The sequence below is a fragment of the Ranitomeya variabilis genome, chromosome 3 (assembly GCF_051348905.1).
Source record: "Ranitomeya variabilis isolate aRanVar5 chromosome 3, aRanVar5.hap1, whole genome shotgun sequence".
Classification (NCBI taxonomy): Eukaryota; Metazoa; Chordata; class Amphibia; order Anura; family Dendrobatidae; genus Ranitomeya; species Ranitomeya variabilis.
Window position 1 is genome coordinate 389,836,780 of NC_135234.1, and position 20,765 is coordinate 389,857,544.

Consider the following 20,765-nt stretch of genomic DNA (forward strand, 5'->3'; position numbering starts at 1 on the left):
TTACCCTTGGGAAAATAAAAAATTCTGGGCTAAAAATCATTTTTGAGGAAAGAAAAATTATTTTTTATTTTCACGGCTCTGCGTTATAAACTTCTGTGAAGCAATTGTTGGTTTAAAGTGCTTACTATGCATCTAGATAAGTTCCTTGGGGGGTCTAGTTTCCAAAATGGGGTCACTTGTGTGGGAGCTCCAATGTTTAGGCACACAGGGGCTCTCCAAACGCGACATGGTGTCCGCTAACGATTGGAGCTACTTTTCCATTCAAAAAGTCAAATGGCACGCCTTCCCTTCCGAGCCTTGCCATGCGCCTAAACAGTGGTTTACCCCCACATATGAGGTATCGGCGTACTCAGGAGAAATTGCCCAAAAAATTTTAGGATCCATTTTATCCTGTTGCCCATGTGAAAATTAAAAAATTGAGGCTAAAAGAATTTTTTTGTGAAAAAAAGTATTTTTTCATTTTTACGGATCAATTTGTGAAGCACCTGAGGGTTTAAAGTGCTCACTATGCATCTAGATAAGTTCCTTGGGGGGTCTCCTTTCCAAAATGGGGTCACTTGTGGGGAAGCTCCAATGTTTAGGCACACAGGGGCTCTCCAAACGCGACATGGTGTCCGCTAAAGATTGGAGCCAATTTTTCATTCAAAAAGTCAAATGGCGCTCCTTCCCTTCCGAGTTCTGCCGTGCGCCCAAACAGTGGTTTACCCCCACATATGAGGTATCAGCGTACTCAGAACAAATTGGACAACAACTTTCGTGGTCCAGTTTCTCCTTTTACCCTTGGGAAAATAAAAAAATTGTTGCTAAAATATCATTTTTGTGACTAAAAAGTTAAATGTTCATTTTTTCCTTCCATGTTGCTTCTGCTGCTGTGAAACACCTGAAGGGTTAATAAACTTCTTGAATGTGGTTTTGAGCACCTTGAGGGGTGCAGTTTTTAGAATGGTGTCACGTTTGGGTATTTTCAGCCATATAGAACCCTCAAATTGACTTCAAATGTGAGGTGGTCCCTAATAAAAATGGTTTTGTAAATTTTGTTGTAAAAATGAGAAATCACTGGTCAAATTTTAACCCTTATAACTTCCTAGCAAAAAAAAATGTTGTTTCCAAAATTGTGCTGATGTAAAGTAGACATGTGGGAAATGTTATTTATTAACTATTTTGTGTCACATAACTCTCTGGTTTAACAGAATAAAAATTCAAAATGTGAAAATTGCGAAATTTTCAAAATTTTCGCCAAGTTTCCATTTTTTTCACAAATAAACGCAGAAATTATCGACCTAAATTTACCACTAACATGAAGCCCAATATGTCTCGAAAAAACAATCTCAGAATCGCTAGGATCCGTTGAAGTGTTCCCGAGTTATTACCTCATAAAGGGACACTGGTCAGAATTGCAAAAAACGGCAAGGTCATTAAGGCCAAAATAGGCTGGGTCATGAAGGGGTTAAGCCATAAATTAAGGCAGAAAGACCCACAAACAAACAACAACTGAAGTCAGCTGCAGAAATGGTCTGGCAAAGCATCACAAATGAGTAAACCCAGTGTTTGATGATGTCCATGGCTTCCAGACTTCAAGCAGTCATTGCTTGCAAAGGATTACCTACAAAGTATTAAAATTGATAACCTTATTGATGGTAAAGTCAATTTGTCCTATTATTTTTGAAATTCCAAAATGATCAGACTTTGTAGAAAAATGGTTGCAATTCCTAAACATTTCACAGGATATTTTTGTTTAATTGTTGTTCCTTAATTAAACCTGAAAGTTTTCACTTCAATTGCATCTGTTGTTTCATTCAAAATAAAAAAATAGTGGCATGCAGAGTCCAAATTCCAAAGATTCGGCCACTGTCCAAATATTGCTGGAGCTAAATGTGCATAATACAAAATGATGATAGGTTGTAATCATGAAACAACTTGAAGGCCTCCATACAACGTGGATGAACGTCAAGTAAGGGAAGTAGGGTGTGATACCGAACCTGTCAGCCAAGTGAGTGTTCTACCAACAGCTATCACAACTAGTATATGGCCAGTGAAAATCAATGAGTGGTTTGAAAGGTAAGCCATGCATGCACTTCTTGAATGAGCTCTTGGACGAAATATTCAGATGGAATTAAAAGGCTGCAGGCAATTAGTGCCAGCTGATTGGCTGCAGCAGTAAGCTGATGCCCCTCATTATTGATGAAAGTAGACTGAAGGGGGAAGAAAGAAATGGCTGCAGAGAGGTGATGCTGGTTTGGGATGTTAGTACATGTATTTTTTTTCTTAATCCCCTGTGGGCCCACTACGCATACGTTTTAAAGTAGGGTACAACCCCTTTAACAATTTCTGTTAAAGCAAACAAAGCCATGGCAACAGTCATCTAGAAAAAAAAATGTTTTCTTTATCAAAAGATTTTATTGTTTACCCTGTTGAATGCTTTGCCTCTACATTACAATTAGCTTTGCATTTATCTCTAATTAAGTACATTAAATTACTAACTGTTGCTATGAAGTCCTTTTAATATGTTATTACGTATTTTAATACATTGCTTTAAATTCAATGTTTTCTTCTCAGTCAGGGATTTTTCTACAGGATTCCCTATGCTGGCAAAAGAAAATATTACATTCACAGTTAATGCTATGTAAACTATATTTTAGTATTCTCAATTTCAATTATTATTTGCTTTCCTTTGGTCATTAATTATAGCTTAGCGTGGTACATACAAAATAGGTAAAGATGTATTTTTTAAGATGGTTACTAAAAGAGGTTTTATCTTTATGTTTGTGTTTCATGAAGTAGGATAGATGGGAGAGTTATCTTGTTAATAGTGATAAACTATAAAACATACTCCTGGAGTGTGGAGAGAATGTATAGTTGTCTATTCTGTTAGGAATAGTGTAGCCATGAGTAGGTTGAATGCAGAGTCAACTGAAAAAAGAATTGCTTGTCCCTTTATATCAGGGGTGGGGAACTTCAGGGCATTTAACAGCCCTCGATAACCTTTTATCAGGCCCCAAGGCAGATTCTCAGGGACCATATTCTTGGGCAGGGAGGTGTATTTTGATTGCCACCAGCTCAATAATTTCATCTTGCTCTGTTAGCACAGCCACATAGTGTTCACTACTGAACACTGAAGGGCATGCAATTAAAGATTACGTCCTGACACCAGTGGCAGAGTCAGGATGCATTTTGTGGGTTGAGTTTGTACGGCCCCTGAAGGATGATATAAATATCCAAATGGCCCTTGGAAGAAAAAAGATTCCCCACCCCTGCTTTATATGTTTAGTGTCACGCTGCTGCAATGCAGGTAGGTGCAAGCTCCACTAGATGGCTATAGAGTGGAAGGAGGGCTGCACCTAGACAAAGCAGGCCTGTGGTGCAGCAGCGAGGCTACCACTAGGTGGTAGCGGGAAACACAAGCAAGCCGAGTAGATATAGTCAGTAGCACTGTACTAAAGAAATAGACAAAACAAAGAGTCAGAGACAAGCCAAAGGATCAGTAACAGTCAGGAGCGGATAAGCCAAAGAAAGAAGGCAGAAGCAGGTCAGGATACCAGCCAAGTCAAAACCAGGGAATAAACGCGTAAAAGGGGAACAATAGGTCAAGACAGGGAATGGGGAAAACAGAGACACGGGCTCAGGCAGAAATCGCAGCAGGACAAGTCAGGATATACCAGAGTCAGCTACAGATGCCGTAGGCAGAACTATAACTGACACCACCTGCAGGTTGCAACAGAGCTAAATAGCAAAACCTGAAACCAGACTGAGGCTGAGAAAAGTTAACCCCTTACATGATCAGACCGGAAAAAGGGAAGACTGGACTGGATAATTACACTGGTCAACAGCATTTTTTGTGCCAAAGATATTTCATCGAATTTAGGGTATTTTTGGGGTGCTGATTCTGAATATGTCATCAGTTTTGCCAGATTGGCTCAAGTTTTTGAGATTTTTGGTATCTTATTTATAGCACTTGTTGGTAAATGCGACGCATCATTTCATTAATTTCTTTGGATTAGTACTTGAACTCAGCAGTTCTCAATATAGTTTTGTGTTAATTAGTGTTCTAAAAGTTTGTTCATAGCTTGATTTTTGCACTAACTTTATGTTGTTGTCTGTTTTCCAGTGAAAAGCATGAACTCATCAAGAAGAAGTTGTCTTAACGATCCAGACTCATTCTGTTACATTTGTGGTGAATACACACTGCCAAAACATAGAAGAAACATAACAGACTTCGTAAAAAAAGTGTATTTTGCCTATTTTGGGGTTATGCTTGGGGACCAAGACAAGTTTTGGGCACCACACATAGTGTGCAAAGCATGTATCGAATTATTACGAAAATGGAGCAAAGGACAAAGAAAAAGCTTCAAATTTGGTGTTCCAATGGTGTGGAGAGAGCCAAAAAATCATCATGATGACTGTTATTTATGGTAAACACAGGTACAGGCACATCTTCACAATGAGGGACAGGCCTTCTAGCAGATTCCATGTTACTCCCATTTTCGTTTCTTATGCTTATTGAATCCTTGTACTTGCACTGCACAGAAATAACAGTCATCATGATGATTTTTTGGCTCTCTCCACACCATTGGAACACCAAATTTGAAGCTTTTTCTTTGTCCTTTGCTCCATTTTCGTAATAATTCGATACATGCTTTGCACACTATGTGTGGTGCCCAAAACTTGTCTTGGTCCCCAAGCATAACCCCAAAATAGGCAAAATACACTTTTTTTTACGAAGTCTGTTATGTTTCTTCTATGTTTTGGCAGTGTGTATTCACCACAAATGTAACAGAATGAGTCTGGATCATTAAGACAACTTCTTCTTGATGAGTTCATGCTTTTCACTGGAAAACAGACAACAACATAAAGTTAGTGCAAAAATCAAGCTATGAACAAACTTTTAGAACACTAATTAACACAAAACTATATTGAGAACTGCTCAGTTCAAGTACTAATCCAAAGAAATTAATGAGATGATGCGTTGCATTTACCAACAAGTGCTATAGATAAGATACCAAAAATGTCAAAAACTTGAGCCAATCTGGCAAAACTGATAGCATATTCAGAATCAGCACCCCAAAAATACCCCAAATTCATTAAAATATTTTGGACACCAGAAAATTTTTTTTTTTTTGTTGACCTGTGTTATCAATCACATCATTCTCTGTCCCAATGGTGCTCACCACATTGATATATGCATAGGACACAATTTCATAGGAAGCTTATAAAAGTATCACTATATCACTAAGCTTTTGTAGTTTGAGAGGAATGTGGAGTGTCTGGAGGAACCCACATGATGGGGTAGCTCACTGATTAGCATTGCTGCCTTGCAGCACTAAGCGGGTATTAATATGACTGGGGGCAGCATCGGCATGGAGTTTGTATATACTCTCCAAGATTTATGAGTTTTATTTAGGTACTTTGGTTTCTTGCCACACTCCAAAAATATACTGACCTACTGTTTGAGTCCTAAGTGGGGATTGCAGACTTTGTGACCCACTGGGTACATGGACTGATATGATTAATGACAATCTGTACAGTGCTCCAGAATATGTCCTTGCCATATAATAATAGCATACAAATATCATGTGTATTGTAGATTTTGGTATTTGTAGTATTTATCCCAGCACTAAAAAACAACAGTGCTAACCATCAAGTACTTCTGTGATTTCACACTTATTTTAATTATATTGACTTAGATGAATTTTCATTTTTCAGCTACCCAGTAAACTTTCATAGAACTTCTATTTAGCCCTATTTTTTCAGCTCCATGCTGTGTACAGTCGCCACGCCTGCTGCTCATTTACCTTGGATTGTAGCAATGAGGGGTGTTGGCAGTTTCTATTTCATGCTAAAGACTACATAATCACTTACATTTCAAATTGGGGACAAATGTAAGCACATAAGTGTGGACCCAGCCATTGTGTGATCACTCTGCGTACATATCATTGGTGCAAACTGTGCAGCCGCACAGGGGCCCAAGAAGTAAGGGGACCCATTTCCTGCTCCAAAAACAGGTGAAATTGGGCATTATGGTGAGCTACTGGACTACAAATGGCCCATATACTGTTCTCACACAGGAGCCCTCTACTGTCTGTGTCCGCACTGGGTCTGTGCATATGTGAAAATTGTACGCTAAACATGTTGAGGTGAAGGAACGTCTTTGCTGATGACCCATTGACAGTGCATTGATTTGGAGTCATTGAATCTTCAGCCAACATCAGTAGAGCATTACACAGGAATTGTTGATGTCATCATGGTGCAATTAAGAAGCAATATGAAAGTTTATTGGAATGGTATTATGGACACTTAGGCAGATAAAATGCTGAACCAGGAGAACCCAACTAATGTATCATTTGCTAATACCTTATTAATTATTTTTCTGTGTTAGGTCAGAACATGGCGACAGTATGGAGAGTGACATCTCTAGAATGATTGAACAGGAGTATATGAACCTGATCAGTGAGAGTCTAAGTGAGAATTTCAGTCGATTGAGCACCAAAGAAAATAATAGTCAAGTTATGGATGAAAGAGCTGAAGCTTTAAAAACTGAGAACTTCATCAAATCTGTACTGGCCAAAGGCAATATAAGCAAGAATGCAAAGGCCAAAAAGTGCTACATTCAAGACAGGTCAAGTTACGAATTGAGAAGGTCTGGCTCATTAGACAAAGAAGATATCTGCAGTATTGAATACACCAAAATGGAAGCCCGTAAGTTGCTAGCACAATTCACTATAACATCAGCAGATAATGTCACAACAATCACTAAAACACAAATGGTGGTGATGAATAATGGCAGTAAGAACATCTTATCCTTTTATAAGGAAGTCAGGACACCTGAAACTGCATCAAGACATGATAAAAACAACTTATAGTCTTTACCATGTACCAAAGCCTATCATCTTGCAGGTAGCAAGTCATTTTCAATAACAGTAGTCTTCACTTTGCATGTCAATGTGCTAAGTGAGCATTGATGGGTATTTTCTGAAGGCATGCACAGCTAGACTATAGGCATTCAATATCTGACCTTAGGGGGTGCAGAAGAGAAATCAATGGGTTATTCTTTAAATTAGTCTCAACAAATAATGGAAATCTGCTTTTTATGTTTAAATTCACTGAATAAATGTAATGAAAAGTGAAATATATGAAGTGAAAGTAAATGGGCAGGCCTTGCTATAAAATTATGTCCACTGAACTTCATGTGGGAATATCCCCAAGAGGAAATTAATCTATTATTGTACATTGTTTGTATTGCATTGTACATTTTTTATTCCATGCAAAAGGTACACAACATTTCGTCTGACACCTTAAGCCAAAATGTTGTGTACCTTTTGCATGGAATCAATTTTTTTTCATGTTTTTGTTGCCATGCTTGGACCTATATTTTGCCTTGGATTTCGTTAAACATCCATCCGTCTATGGAATATGGCTGAATAAAATCACTTAAAATTTGCACACTATCATATTTGATACAAAGGTGCAATATTTAATTCAATATTTGCTGGCTCACCAATGCACTGTACCATATATAGCATACTGTATATACACTGCTCAAAAAAATAAAGGGAACACTGAAATCCCACATCCTAGATATCACTGAATTAAATATTCCAGTTGCAAATCTTTATTCGTTACATAGTGAAATGCGTTGAGAAGAATGAAACATAAAAATGATCAATGTAAATCTAAATTAATATCCCATGGAGGTCTGAATTTGGAATGATACTCAAAATCAAAGTGAAAATCAAATTACAGGCTGATCCAACTTCAGTGGAAATGCCACAAGATAAGGAAATGATGCTCAGTAGTCTGTGTGGCGATCAAGTGCCTGTATGACCTTCCTTCAACACATGGTGCTCCTGATGAGGCAGCGGCTGGACTCCTGAGGGATCTCCTCCCAGACTTGGTCTAAAGCATCCGCCAACTCCTGGATAGTCTGTGGTGGATGGTGCGAGACATGATGTCTCAGATGTGTTTAATCGGATTCAGGTCCGGGGAACAGGCGGGCCAGTCCATAGCTTCAATGCCTTCATCCTCCAGGAACTGCTGACACACTCCAGCCACATGAGGTCTGGCATTGTCCTGCATTAGGAGGAATCCAGGGCCAACCACACCAGCATATGGTCTCACAAGGGGTCTGAGGATCTCATCTCGGTACCTAATGGCAGTCAGGCTACCTCTGGGGAGCACATGGAGAGCTGTGCGGCCCTCCAAAAAAATGCCACCCCACACCGTTACTGACCCACTGCCCAACCGCTCATGCTGAAGGATGTTGCAGGCAGCAGATCGCTCTCCACGGTGTCTCCAGACTCTGTCACATCGGTAACATGTGCTCAGTGTGAACGTGCTTTCATCTGTGAAGAGCACAGGGCGCCTGTAGCGATTTTGCCAATCCTGGTGTTCTGTGGCAAATACCAAGCGTCCTGCACTATGTTGGGCTGTGAGCGAACCCCCATCTGTGGACGTTGGGCACTCAGACCATCCTCATAGAGTCAGTTTCTAACCATTTGTGCCGACACATGCACATTTATGGCCTGCTGGAGGTCTTTTTGCAGGGCTCTGGCAGTGCTCCTCCTGTTCCTCCTTGCACAAAAGGCTGAGGTAGCAGTCCTGCTGCTGAGTTGTTTCCCTCCTATGGCCCCCTCCTTGTCTCCTGGTGTACTGGCCTGTTGTGAACTCTGTTTTCGGGCTCCCTCTTGTGGTCACTGGTGGTATTGTGTGACTTTTGCTTTGGGCTCCCCCTGGTGGCTTGGTTTGTTATCCTGCTGGTCTCTGGCTATCAGCTGGTTCGTTATCCTCTGGGAGGTTCCTATATAGCTCTGCTTTACTTCCACTTGTGGCCGGCTGTCGATGTAATCAGTGCTACTCAGATTCCTTCTGACTACCTTGCTCCCAGTCCATCCAGGATAAGCTAAGTTTTGTTTGCTCATTTTTTCATCAGCAGTGTTTATCATGTTTTCTGTTCCAGCTTGCTAAAATGTAATTCCCTCGCTTGCTGGTTGCTCTAGTGGGCTGAGTTTCTCCCCACACACCGTTAGTTGGTGTGTGGGTTCTTGAAATCTCAGGATGGATATTTTGTAAGGGTTTTTTATTGATCGCATAGACCCCTGCTCTATTTTCTGCTTTCTAGTACTAGTGGGCCTCTTTTGCTGAATCTGATTTCATCCCTATGTATGTGCCTTCTTCTTACTTCACCGTTAATATTTGTTGGGGGCTTCTATATCTTTGGGGATTATTTCTCTGGAGGCAAGCGAGGTCTTTCTTTCTCTTTAGGGGTAGCTAGTTCCTCAGGCTGGCTCGAGACGTCTAAGACTTTTTTAGGCACGTTCACCGGCTACCTCTAGTTGTTTTGGATAGGTTCAGATTTGCGATCAGTCCAGTTACCATCTCCCTAGAGCTCGTCCTTAGTTTAATCACTTGCTGATCTATTTGTGATCCTCCGCCACTAGGGATCATAACACTGGCCTGTCTCCTGGTAGCGCCTCCAGCCTCTGGACACTATGCTGACCGACAAAGCAAACTTTCTTGCCACAGCTCGCATTCATGTGCAATCCTGGATGAGCTGAACTACCTGAGCCACTTGTGTGGGTTGTAGAGTCCTCCTCATGCTACCACGGGTGTGAAAGCACAACAAACATTCAAAAGTGACCAAAACAACAGGCCAGAAAGCATTGGTACAGATATGTGGTCTGTGGTCCCCACCTGCAGAACCACTTTATTGAGTGTGTATTGATAATTGCCAATAATTTCCATCTGTTGTCTATTCCATTTGCACAGCAGCATGTGAAATTGATTGTCAAACAGTGTTGCTTCGTAAGTGGACAGTTTGATTTCACAGAAGTTTGATTTACTTGGAGTTATATTCTGTTGTTTAAGTGTTCCCTTTATTTTTTTGAGCAGTGTATATACAGTGCCTACAAGTAGTATTCAACCCCCTGCAGATTTAGCAGGTTTACACATTTGGAATTAACTTGGCATTGTGACATTTGGACTGTACATCAGCCTGGAAGTGTGAAATGCACTGCAGCAAAAAAGAATGTTATTTCTTTGTTTATTTTTTTTTTAAATTGTGAAAAGTCTTTTCAGAGGGTCATTTATTATTCAACCCCTCAACCCACCAGAATTCTGTTTGGTTCCCCTTAAGTATTAAGAAGTAGTTCAGGCACAAAGAACAATGAGCTACACATGTTTGGATTAATTATCTCTTTTTCCAGCCTTTTCTAACTATTTAAGACCCTCCCCAAACTTGTGAACAGCACTCATACATGGTCAACATGGGAAAGACAAAGGAGCATTCCAAGGCCATCAGAGACAAGATCGTGGAGGGTCACAAGGCTGGCAAGGGGTACAAAACCCTTTCCAAGGAGTTGGGCCTACCTGTCTCCACTGTTGGGAGCATCATCCGGAAGTGGAAGGCTTATGGAACTACTGTTAGCCTTCCATGGCCTGGACAGCCTTTGAAAGTTTCCTCCCGTGCCGAGGCCAGGCTTGTCCGAAGAGTCAAGGCTAACCCAAGGACAACAAGGAAGGAGCTCCGGGAAGATCTCATGGCAGTGGGGACATTGGTTTCAGTCAATACCATAAGTAACGTACTCCACCGCAATGATCTCCATTCCAGACGAGCCCGTAAGGTACCTTTACTTTCAAAGCGTCATGTCAAGGCTCGTCTACAGTTTGCTCATGATCACTTGGAGGACTCTGAGACTGACTGGTTCAAGGTTCTCTGGTCTGATGAGACCAAGATCGAGATCTTTGGTGCCAACCACACACTTGACGTTTGGAGACTGGATGGCACTGCATACGACCCCAAGAATACCATCCCTACAGTCAAGCATGGTGGTGGCAGCATCATGCTGTGGGGCTGTTTCTCAGCCAAGGGGCCTGGCCATCTGGTCCGCATCCATGGGAAGATGGATAGCACGGCCTACCTGGAGATTTTGGCCAAGAACCTCCGCTCCTCCATCAAGGATCTTAAGATGGGTCGTCATTTCATCTTCCAACAAGACAACGACCCAAAGCACACAGCCAAGAAAACCAAGGCCTGGTTCAAGAGGCAAAAAATCAAGGTGTTGCAGTGGCCTAGTCAGTCTCCTGACCTTAACACAATTGAAAACTTGTGGAAGGAGCTCAAGATTAAAGTCCACATGAGACACCCAAAGAACCTAGATAACTTGGAGAAGATCTGCATGGAGGAGTGGACCAAGATAACTCCAGAGACCTGTGCCGGCCTGATCAGGTCTTATAAAAGACGATTATTAGCTGTATTTGCAAACAAAGGTTATTCCACAAAATATTAAACCTAGGGGTTGAATAATAATTGACCCACACTTTTATGTTTAAAATTTATACAAATTTAACTGAGCAACAAAACTTTTTGGTTTTGTAAGATTTATGCATCTGTTAATAAATCCTGCTCTTGTTTGAAGTTTGAAGGCTCTAACTTATTTGCATCTTATTAAACCTGCTAAATCTGCAGGGGGTTGAATACTACTTGTAGTGTTGTGAATCCGCTTTTGGGCTCCCCTGGTGGTTGCTGGTGGTACTGGTGACTTGTGTGTCTTTGCTGTCTCAGTTCACCTGCTCCCATCAGTGTTTGGGAGTTTCCTATTTAGCCTTGCTCTCCAGTCATTTCCTTGCCGGTCATCATTGTAACCAGAGCCTTCGGTTGCATGTTCCTGCTACTAGTCTGCTGATCAGCTAAGTGGACTTTGTCCTTTTGTTTTGTATCTTTTGTCCAGTTTGCAGTTTTGTTATTCTCTGTAGCTGGAAGCTCTTGTGGGCTGAAATTGCCACTCCTGTGTCATGAGTTGACACAGGAGTCTTAAAGTAATTTCAGGATGGTTTTTTGATAGGGTTTTCAGTTGACCGTGAAGTCCATTTTTGTATCCTTCTGCTATCTAGTAAGTGGACCTCTCTTTGCTAAATCTACCTTCATACTGTGTATGTCTTTTCCTCTAAACTCACCGTCATTACATGTGGGGGGCTGCTATCATCTTTTGGGGTATTTCCCTAGAGGTAAGCCAGGTCTGTTCCTTCCTCTGCCAGGGGTAGTTAGTCCTCCGGCTGGCGCGTGGCATCTAGGGTTAATCAGGTATGCTCCCTGGCTACTATTAGTTGTGTGGTAGATTTAGCTCACGGTCAGCTCGAGATTCCATCACCCAGAGCTCGTCCGTTATCTTTGTGTTTTGATGTTTCCCTGCCATTGGGAATCATGACAGTATGACCGGCCCGTGTTAAAGTTACTGGCAGAAAAAAGGAGAGAAAAAGAAGTCTGTAGAGTTTTTTTTTTTTTTTTTTCCTATGTTTGCTCCATAGTTGGATCAGTTGTATTTCAGCTCTAATTACAGCCTTTGCCTTTCTCTCCTTCTAATCCTTGAATGGCTCTGATCTCACCTGTTTAAAGATGGATCCTCAGAGCTTGGCTGCAGGTTTAAATAATCTTGCTACTAAGGTTCAAAATTTACAAGAATTTGTTATACATACTCCGATGTCTGAACCTAAGATTCCTACACCAGAGGTGTTTTCCGGAGATAGATCTCGGTTTCTGAATTTCAAATATAATTGTAAATTATTCCTTTCTCTCAGACCTCACTCCTCTGGAGATCCTGTCCAGCAGGTTAAGATTGTGATTTCTTTGCTGCGAGGTGACCCTCAAAACTGGGCATTTTCATTGACACCAGGGGATCCTGCGTTGCTCAATGTGGATGCCTTTTTTCTGGCTTTAGGCTTGCTTTATGAGGAACCTAATTTGGAGATTCAAGCTGAAAAAGCTTTGATAGCCCTATCTCAAGGGCAAGATGAAGCTGAGATATACTGCCAAAAACTTCGTAAATGGTCTGTGCTTACTCAGTGGAATGAGTGCGCCCTAGCGGCAAATTTCAGAGAGGGCCTCTCTGATGCCGTTAAGGATGTTATGATCGGGTTCCCTGCGCCTACAGGTCTGAATGAGTCCATGACAATGGCTATTCAGATTGATCGGCGTTTGCGGGAGCGCAAGCCTGTGCACCATTTGGCGGTATCTTCTGAAAAGTCGCCAGAGAATATGCAATGTGACAGAACTCTGTCCAGAAGCGAGCGGCAGAATTACAGGCGTAAAAATGGGTTATGTTTCTATTGTGGTGATTCTGCTCATGTTATATCAGCATGCTCTAAACGCACAAAGAAGGCTGACAAGTCTATTTGCACTTTACAGTCTAAATTTATTCTGTCTGTAACCTTGATTTGTTCATTATCAGTTATTACTGTGGATGCCTATGTGGACTCTGGCGCCGCCCTGAGTCTTATGGATTGGTCCTTTGCCAGGCGCTGTGGGTTTGATTTAGAGCCACTGGAAGTCCCTATACCTCTGAAGGGTATTGATTCTACCCCTTTGGCTAGTAATAAACCACAATTCTGGACGCAAGTGACTATGCGTATGACTCCAGACCATCAGGAGGTGATTCGCTTCCTTGTGTTGTACAATTTACATGATGTTTTAGTGCTTGGATTACCATGGTTACAATCTCATAACCCAGTCCTTGACTGGAAAACAATGTCTGTGATAAGCTGGGGATGTCGGGGGGCTCATGGGGATGTACCTTTGGTTTCCATTTCGTCATCTACTCCCTCTGAGATTCCAGCATTTTTGTCTGATTATCGTGATGTTTTTGAAGAGCCTAAGATTGGTTCTCTCCCTCCCCACAGAGATTGTGATTGCGCCATAGATCTGATTCCTGGCAGTAAATTTCCAAAGGGTCGTTTGTTTAATTTATCTGTGCCTGAACATGCTGCTATGCGAGAGTATATTAAGGAGTCCCTGGAAAAGGGACATATTCGTCCTTCTTCATCTCCTTTAGGAGCTGGTTTTTCTTTGTGTCTAAGAAGGATGGCTCTCTGAGGCCTTGTATTGATTATCGACTCCTGAATAAAATTACAGTCAAATATCAGTATCCGTTGCCTTTGTTGACTGATTTGTTTGCTCGCATAAGAGGGGCTAAGTGGTTCTCTAAGATTGATCTTCGTGGGGCGTATAATTTGGTGCGAATTAAGCAGGGGGATGAGTGGAAAACCGCATTTAATACGCCTGAGGGCCATTTTGAGTATTTAGTAATGCCTTTCAGCCTTTCAAATGCACCTTCGGTCTTTCAGTCCTTTATGCATGATATTTTCCGTGAATATTTGGATAAATTTATGATTGTGTATTTGGACGATATTTTGATTTTTTCTGATGACTGGGAGTCTCATGTTCAACAGGTCAGGAGGGTTTTTCAGGTTTTGCGGACTAGTTCTTTGTGTGTAAAGGGTTCAAAGTGTGTTTTTGGGATTCAAAAGATTTCTTTTTTGGGGTACATTTTTTCCCCTTCTTCTGTTGAGATGGACCCTGTTAAGGTTCGGGCTATTTGTGACTGGACGCAGCCTACTTCTCTTAAGAGTCTTCAGAAATTCTTGGGCTTTGCTAATTTCTATCGTCGATTTATAACTGGGTTTTCTGGCGTTGCTAAACCTTTGACTGATTTGACTAGAAAGGGTGCTGATGTTGCCGATTGGTCCCCTGCTGCTGTGGAGGCCTTTCGGGAGCTTAAGCACCGCTTTTTGTCTGCTCCTGTGTTGCGCCAGCCTGATGTTTCTCTTCCCTTTCAGGTTGAGGTCGATGCTTCCGAGATCGGAGCAGGGGCGGTTTTGTCGCAGAAAAGTTCTGATTGCTCAGTGATGAGACCTTGTGCGTTCTTTTCTCGTAAATTTTCGGCCGCCGAGCGAAACTATGATGTTGGTAATCGGGAGCTTTTGGCCATGAAGTGGGCGTTTGAGGAGTGGCGTCATTGGCTTGAGGGTGCCAGACATCAGGTGGTGGTTTTGACTGATCACAAGAATCTGATTTATCTGGAGTCTGCCAGGCGCCTGAATCCTAGACAGGCACGCTGGTCGTTGTTTTTTTCTCGGTTTAATTTTGTGGTCTCATACTTACCGGGTTCTAAAAATGTGAAGGCAGATGCTCTTTCTAGGAGTTTTGAGCCTGACTCTCCTGGGGATTCTGAACCTGCTGGTATCCTTAAGGATGGGGTGGTTTTGTCTGCTGTCTCCCCAGACTTGCGACGTGCTTTGCAAGAATTTCAGGCAGATAGACCTGATCGTTGTCCACCTGGTAGACTGTTTGTTCCTGATGATTGGACCAGTAGAGTCATCTCGGAAGTTCATTCTTCTACTCTGGCAGGTCATCCTGGAATTTTTGGTACTAGAGATTTGGTGGTTAGGTCCTTCTGGTGGCCTTCCCTGTCTCGAGATGTGCGTGTTTTTGTGCAGTCTTGTGATGTTTGTGCTCGGGCCAAGCCTTGTTGTTCTAGGGCTAGTGGGTTATTGTTGCCCTTGCCTATTCCGAAGAGGCCTTGGACGCACATCTCTATGGACTTTATTTCTGATCTCCCTGTTTCTCAGAAGATGTCTGTCATCTGGGTGGTGTGTGACCGTTTTTCTAAAATGGTCCATTTGATGCCATTGCCTAAGTTGCCTTCCTCATCTGAATTGGTCCCTCTGTTTTTTCAAAATGTGGTTCGCCTGCATGGGATTCCGGAAAACATCGTTTCTGACAGGGGAACCCAGTTCGTGTCTAGATTTTGGCGGACATTCTGTTCCAGGTTGGGAATTGATTTGTCTTTTTTGTCTGCATTCCATCCTCAGACTAATGGCCAGACGGAGCGAGCTAATCAAACTTTGGAGACTTATTTGAGGTGTTTTGTGTCTGCGGATCAGGATGACTGGGTTGCCTTTTTGCCGTTGGCAGAGTTTGCTCTTAATAATCGGGCTAGTTCTGCCACTTTGGTTTCCCCTTTCTTTTGCAATTCAGGGTTTCACCCTCGTTTTTCATCTGGTCAGGTGGAATCTTCGGATTGTCCGGGAGTTGATGCTGTGGTGGATCGGTTGCATCGGATTTGGGGACAGGTGGTGGACAATTTGAAGTTGTCCCAGGAGAGGACTCAGCAGTTTGCTAACCGCCGGCGTCGTGTTGGTCCTCGCCTTCGTGTTGGGGACTTGGTGTGGTTGTCTTCCCGTTTTGTCCCTATGAGGGTTTCTTCTCCTAAGTTTAAGCCCCGGTTCATCGGTCCTTATAGGATTTTGGAGATTCTTAACCCTGTGTCCTTTCGTTTGGACCTCCCGGCATCTTTCGCTATCCATAATGTATTCCATCGGTCGTTGTTGCGGAGGTATGAGGTACCGGTGGTTCCTTCTACTGAACCTCCTGCTCCTGTGCTGGTAGGGGGTGAATTGGAGTACGTTGTGGAGAAGATCCTGGACTCCCGTATTTCCAGACGGAGACTTCAGTATCTGGTTAAATGGAAGGGCTATGGTCAAGAAGATAATTCTTGGGTAACTGCCTCTGATGTTCATGCCTCGGATTTGGTTCGTGCCTTTCATAGGGCTCATCCAGATCGTCCTGGTGGTTCTCGTGAGGGTTCGGTGCCCCCTCCTTAAGGGGGGTACTGTTGTGAATCCGCTTTTGGGCTCCCCTGGTGGTTGCTGGTGGTACTGGTGACTTGTGTGTCTTTGCTGTCTCAGTTCACCTGCTCCCATCAGTGTTTGGGAGTTTCCTATTTAGCCTTGCTCTCCAGTCATTTCCTTGCCGGTCATCATTGTAACCAGAGCCTTCGGTTGCATGTTCCTGCTACTAGTCTGCTGATCAGCTAAGTGGACTTTGTCCTTTTGTTTTGTATCTTTTGTCCAGTTTGCAGTTTTGTTATTCTCTGTAGCTGGAAGCTCTTGTGGGCTGAAATTGCCACTCCTGTGTCATGAGTTGACACAGGAGTCTTAAAGTAATTTCAGGATGGTTTTTTGATAGGGTTTTCAGTTGACCGTGAAGTCCTCTTTTGTATCCTTCTGCTATCTAGTAAGTGGACCTCTCTTTGCTAAATCTACCTTCATACTGTGTATGTCTTTTCCTCTAAACTCACCGTCATTACATGTGGGGGGCTGCTATCATCTTTTGGGGTATTTCCCTAGAGGTAAGCCAGGTCTGTTCCTTCCTCTACCAGGGGTAGTTAGTCCTCCGGCTGGCGCGTGGCGTCTAGGGTTAATCAGGTATGCTCCCTGGCTACTATTAGTTGTGTGGTAGATTTAGCTCACGGTCAGCTCGAGATTCCATCACCCAGAGCTCGTCCGTTATCTTTGTGTTTTGATGTTTCCCTGCCATTGGGAATCATGACATTGTAGGCACTGTATACACAATAATGCACTGTGCATTATATATGATACAATATGATATGATACACTTTATTGATCCCTGGGTGAAATTACAGTATTACAGCAGAAATACAAACAGCAGTACATAAAATATTTGGACACAAATCTTGCACAGGTATGCCAACATTACATAACAAATAAATGTGGGTGGTTCAGGTACATAAATTACTGTTAATTGACATTAGTACACCAGCAATCAGTCATTATTGTCTACCACCCTTAGGAAATTATTATACATCCCCATAGCAGTAGGTACGATTTCCTGAATTTCTCCTTCTTGCACCTTAGTAGGATTAGACGGCTGCTGAATGTGCTCTTCTGCTTCAAGAACAGCTTATATACAGGTCATAGTACACAACAGAAGAAGGGTATTGAAAAAAGACCTACAGAGTATACAGTATATACCCATTAAAATACTTTATTAAGTTAATACATTAGTTATACAAAAGTAAAAAAAAAAACACAAAGCACACATGCAGAGAAACATAGGCATATGCAGGAGGTGAAATTCATGGGAAGTATAATATGAGTATAGCATAACTCCCTGAATATACTGTAATCAATGGGATACAACTTTCCAAAACATGTATGAAACAGAAATGGAGCTAAAACAGAAAAATCTCACATATTGATATCACAGCTGCCTGCAGAATTCCCACCGCCTGCATTTCACCTCCTGCATATGCCTGTTTTTCTGCATGTGTGTTTAGCAGCCTCCATTTTTTGTATACGTAGTCTATTAAGTTAATAAAGTAAGTTTATTGGGTATATATACTCTCTATGTCCTTTTTTCCTACCCTTGATCTGTTGTACTATATCATGTGAGTTTAAGCTCAGCAATTTTGATATTATATGGGTCTCCTGTTGATAATAGGATATAGTACACAATATACTATATGCAATATATGTACAATGCATTGGTGACCCAGCAAATATTAAACTAAATATTGTACCTTTATATTAAATACTGTATGAGAGTGGGCAAATATTAAGTCATTAACCCCTTTACCCCCAAGGGTGGTTTGCATGTTAATGACAGGCCAATTTTTACAATTCTGACCACTGACCCTTTATGAGGTTATAACTCTGGAACGCTTCAACGGATCCCGGTGATTCTGACACTGTTTTCTCGAGACATATTGTACTTTATGATAGTCGTAAAATTTACTTGATATGATTGATATGACTTGCGCTTATTTAAGGAAAAAACTGAGATTTGGCAAAATGTTTGAAAATTTTGCAATTTTACAATTTGAATTTTCATGCCCTTAAATCACAAAGATATGTCATGCAAAATACTTAATAAGTAACATTTCCCACATGTCTGCTTTACTTCAGCACAATTTTGGAACCAAATTTTTTTTTGTTAGGAAGTTATAAGGGTTAAAAGTTGACCATCAATTTCTCATTTTTAAAACACCAATTTTTTTTTAGGTACCGCATCACATTTGAAGTCACTTTGAGGGGTTTATATGATAGAAAATAACCAAGTGTGACACCATTCTAAAAACTTCACCCCTCAAGATGCTCAAAACCACATTCAAGAAGTTTATTAACCCTTTAGGTGTTTCACAGGAATTTTTGGAAAGTTTAAAAAACATGAACATTTACCTTTTTTCACAAAACATTTACTTCAGATCCAATTTGTTTTATTTTTACCAAGGGTAACAGGAGAAATTGGACCCCGAAATGTGTTGTACAATTTGTCCAGAGTACGCTGATACCCCATATATGCAGGTAAACCACTGTTTGGGAGCATGGCAGAGCTCGGAAAGGAGCGCCGTTTGACTTTTTCAACGCAGAATTGGCTGGAACTGAAATCAGATGCCATGTCGCATTTGTAGAGCCCCTGATGTGCTTAATTGATGGAAACCCCACAATTCTAACTGCAACCCTAACCCCAACACACCCCTAACCCTAATGCCAACCATAACCCTAACCATAAACCTAACCCTAGCACACCCCTATCCCTAATCCAAACCCTAACCCTAACTCTAGCCCCAACCTCAACTCTAGCCCCAACCTTAACTTTAGTATCAACCCTAACCCTAACTTTAGCCCAAACCCTAACCCTAACTTTAGCCCTAACCATAACACTAACCCTAATAGAAAAATTGAAAAACTTTTTTTATTTTATTATTTTTCCCTAACTAAGGGGGTGATAAAGGGGGATTTTATTTACTATTTATACTGGGTTTTTATGTTTGGCAGCTGTCACACACTAAAAGACACTTTATATTGCAAAAAATAGTTTTGCATCAGCACATTTGACAGCTATAATTTTTCCATATTTTGCCCCACAGAATCATGTGAGCTCTTGTTTTTTGTGGGACAAGTTGACGTTTTTATTGGCACCATTTTTGATAGATTTTAAATCGATTTTTGGGAGACAGAATGAGCAAAAACCAGCAATTCATGAATTTCCTTTGGGTAGCATTTACACCGTTCCACATGTGGTAAAATTGATGAGGCATTTTTATTCTTCGGGTCAGAATGATTACAGCAATACCTCAGTTATATTTTTTTATGTTTGGCGCTTTTATATAATAAAAACTATTTTATAGAAAAAATAATTGTTTGTGCATCAGTTTATTTTGACAGCTATACCTTTTATCTCTTTTTACTGATGATGCTGTATTGTGGCTCATTTTTTGCAGGACAAGATAATGTTTCCAGTGGTACCATGTTTATTTGCATCAGTCTTTTTGATCGCGTGTTATTCCTCTTTTTGTTCGACGGTATGATGATTAGGGTTGAGCGAAACGGGTCGGCCATTTTCAGAAGTCGCCGACTTTTGGCAAAGTCGGGTTTCATGAAACCCGACCCGACCCCTGTGTGGGGTCGGCCATGAGGTCGGCGATCTTCTGAATCTGGTATCGGAATTCCGATACCGAGTTCCGATTTGTTTGCGATATCGGGAATCGGTATCGGAATCCATATTTAAGTGTTAAATAAAGAATCAAAATAAAAAATATTGATATACTCACCCTCGGACGCGCCCTGGTACTAACCGGCAGCCTTCCTTCCTAAGAATGAGCGCGTGAATGACCTGCGGTGACGTCGCGGCTTGTGATCGCGAGCGGTCACATGGGCGGTCACGCGACCAATCACAAGCCGCGACGTCATCTAAGGTCCTTCACGCACTCATTCTTAGGAAGGAAGGCTGCCGGAAATAAGCAGGGCGCGTCCGAGGGTGAGTATATACCTAATAGGAACCCAGTGGACGTAGTGTATATGGACTTTTCAAAAGCTTTTGATACGGTGCCACACAAAAGGTTGATACATAAAATGAGAATAATGGGGATAGGGGAAAATATGTGTAAGTGGGTTAAGAGCTGGCTCAGGGATAGGAAACAAAGGGTGGTTATTAATGGAGCACACTCTGACTGGGTCGCGGTTAGCAGTGGGGTACCAACAGGGATCAGTATTGGGCCCTCTTCTTTTTAACATACCGTATTTTCCGGCGTATAAGACGACTTTTTAACCCCTAAAAATTGTCCCAAAAGTCGGGGGTCGTCTTATACGCCGGGTACGGCGTGTGCAGGGAGCGATCCTGGATGTTCCCAGGGTCT

General features: G+C 41.8%; 1 protein-coding gene across 1 annotated transcript in view; it reads left to right on the top strand.

Annotated features, from left to right (window-relative positions):
* C3H1orf94 (chromosome 3 C1orf94 homolog) overlaps nucleotides 1-20,765 on the top strand; it is a 334,497-nt gene that overhangs the window by 51,979 nt on the left and 261,753 nt on the right. Inside the window, exon 2 of the mRNA XM_077296072.1 lies at nucleotides 6,374-6,693. Within this exon, the coding sequence (XP_077152187.1) occupies nucleotides 6,374-6,693 (320 nt within the window). The remainder of the gene's footprint in view (nucleotides 1-6,373; nucleotides 6,694-20,765) is intronic.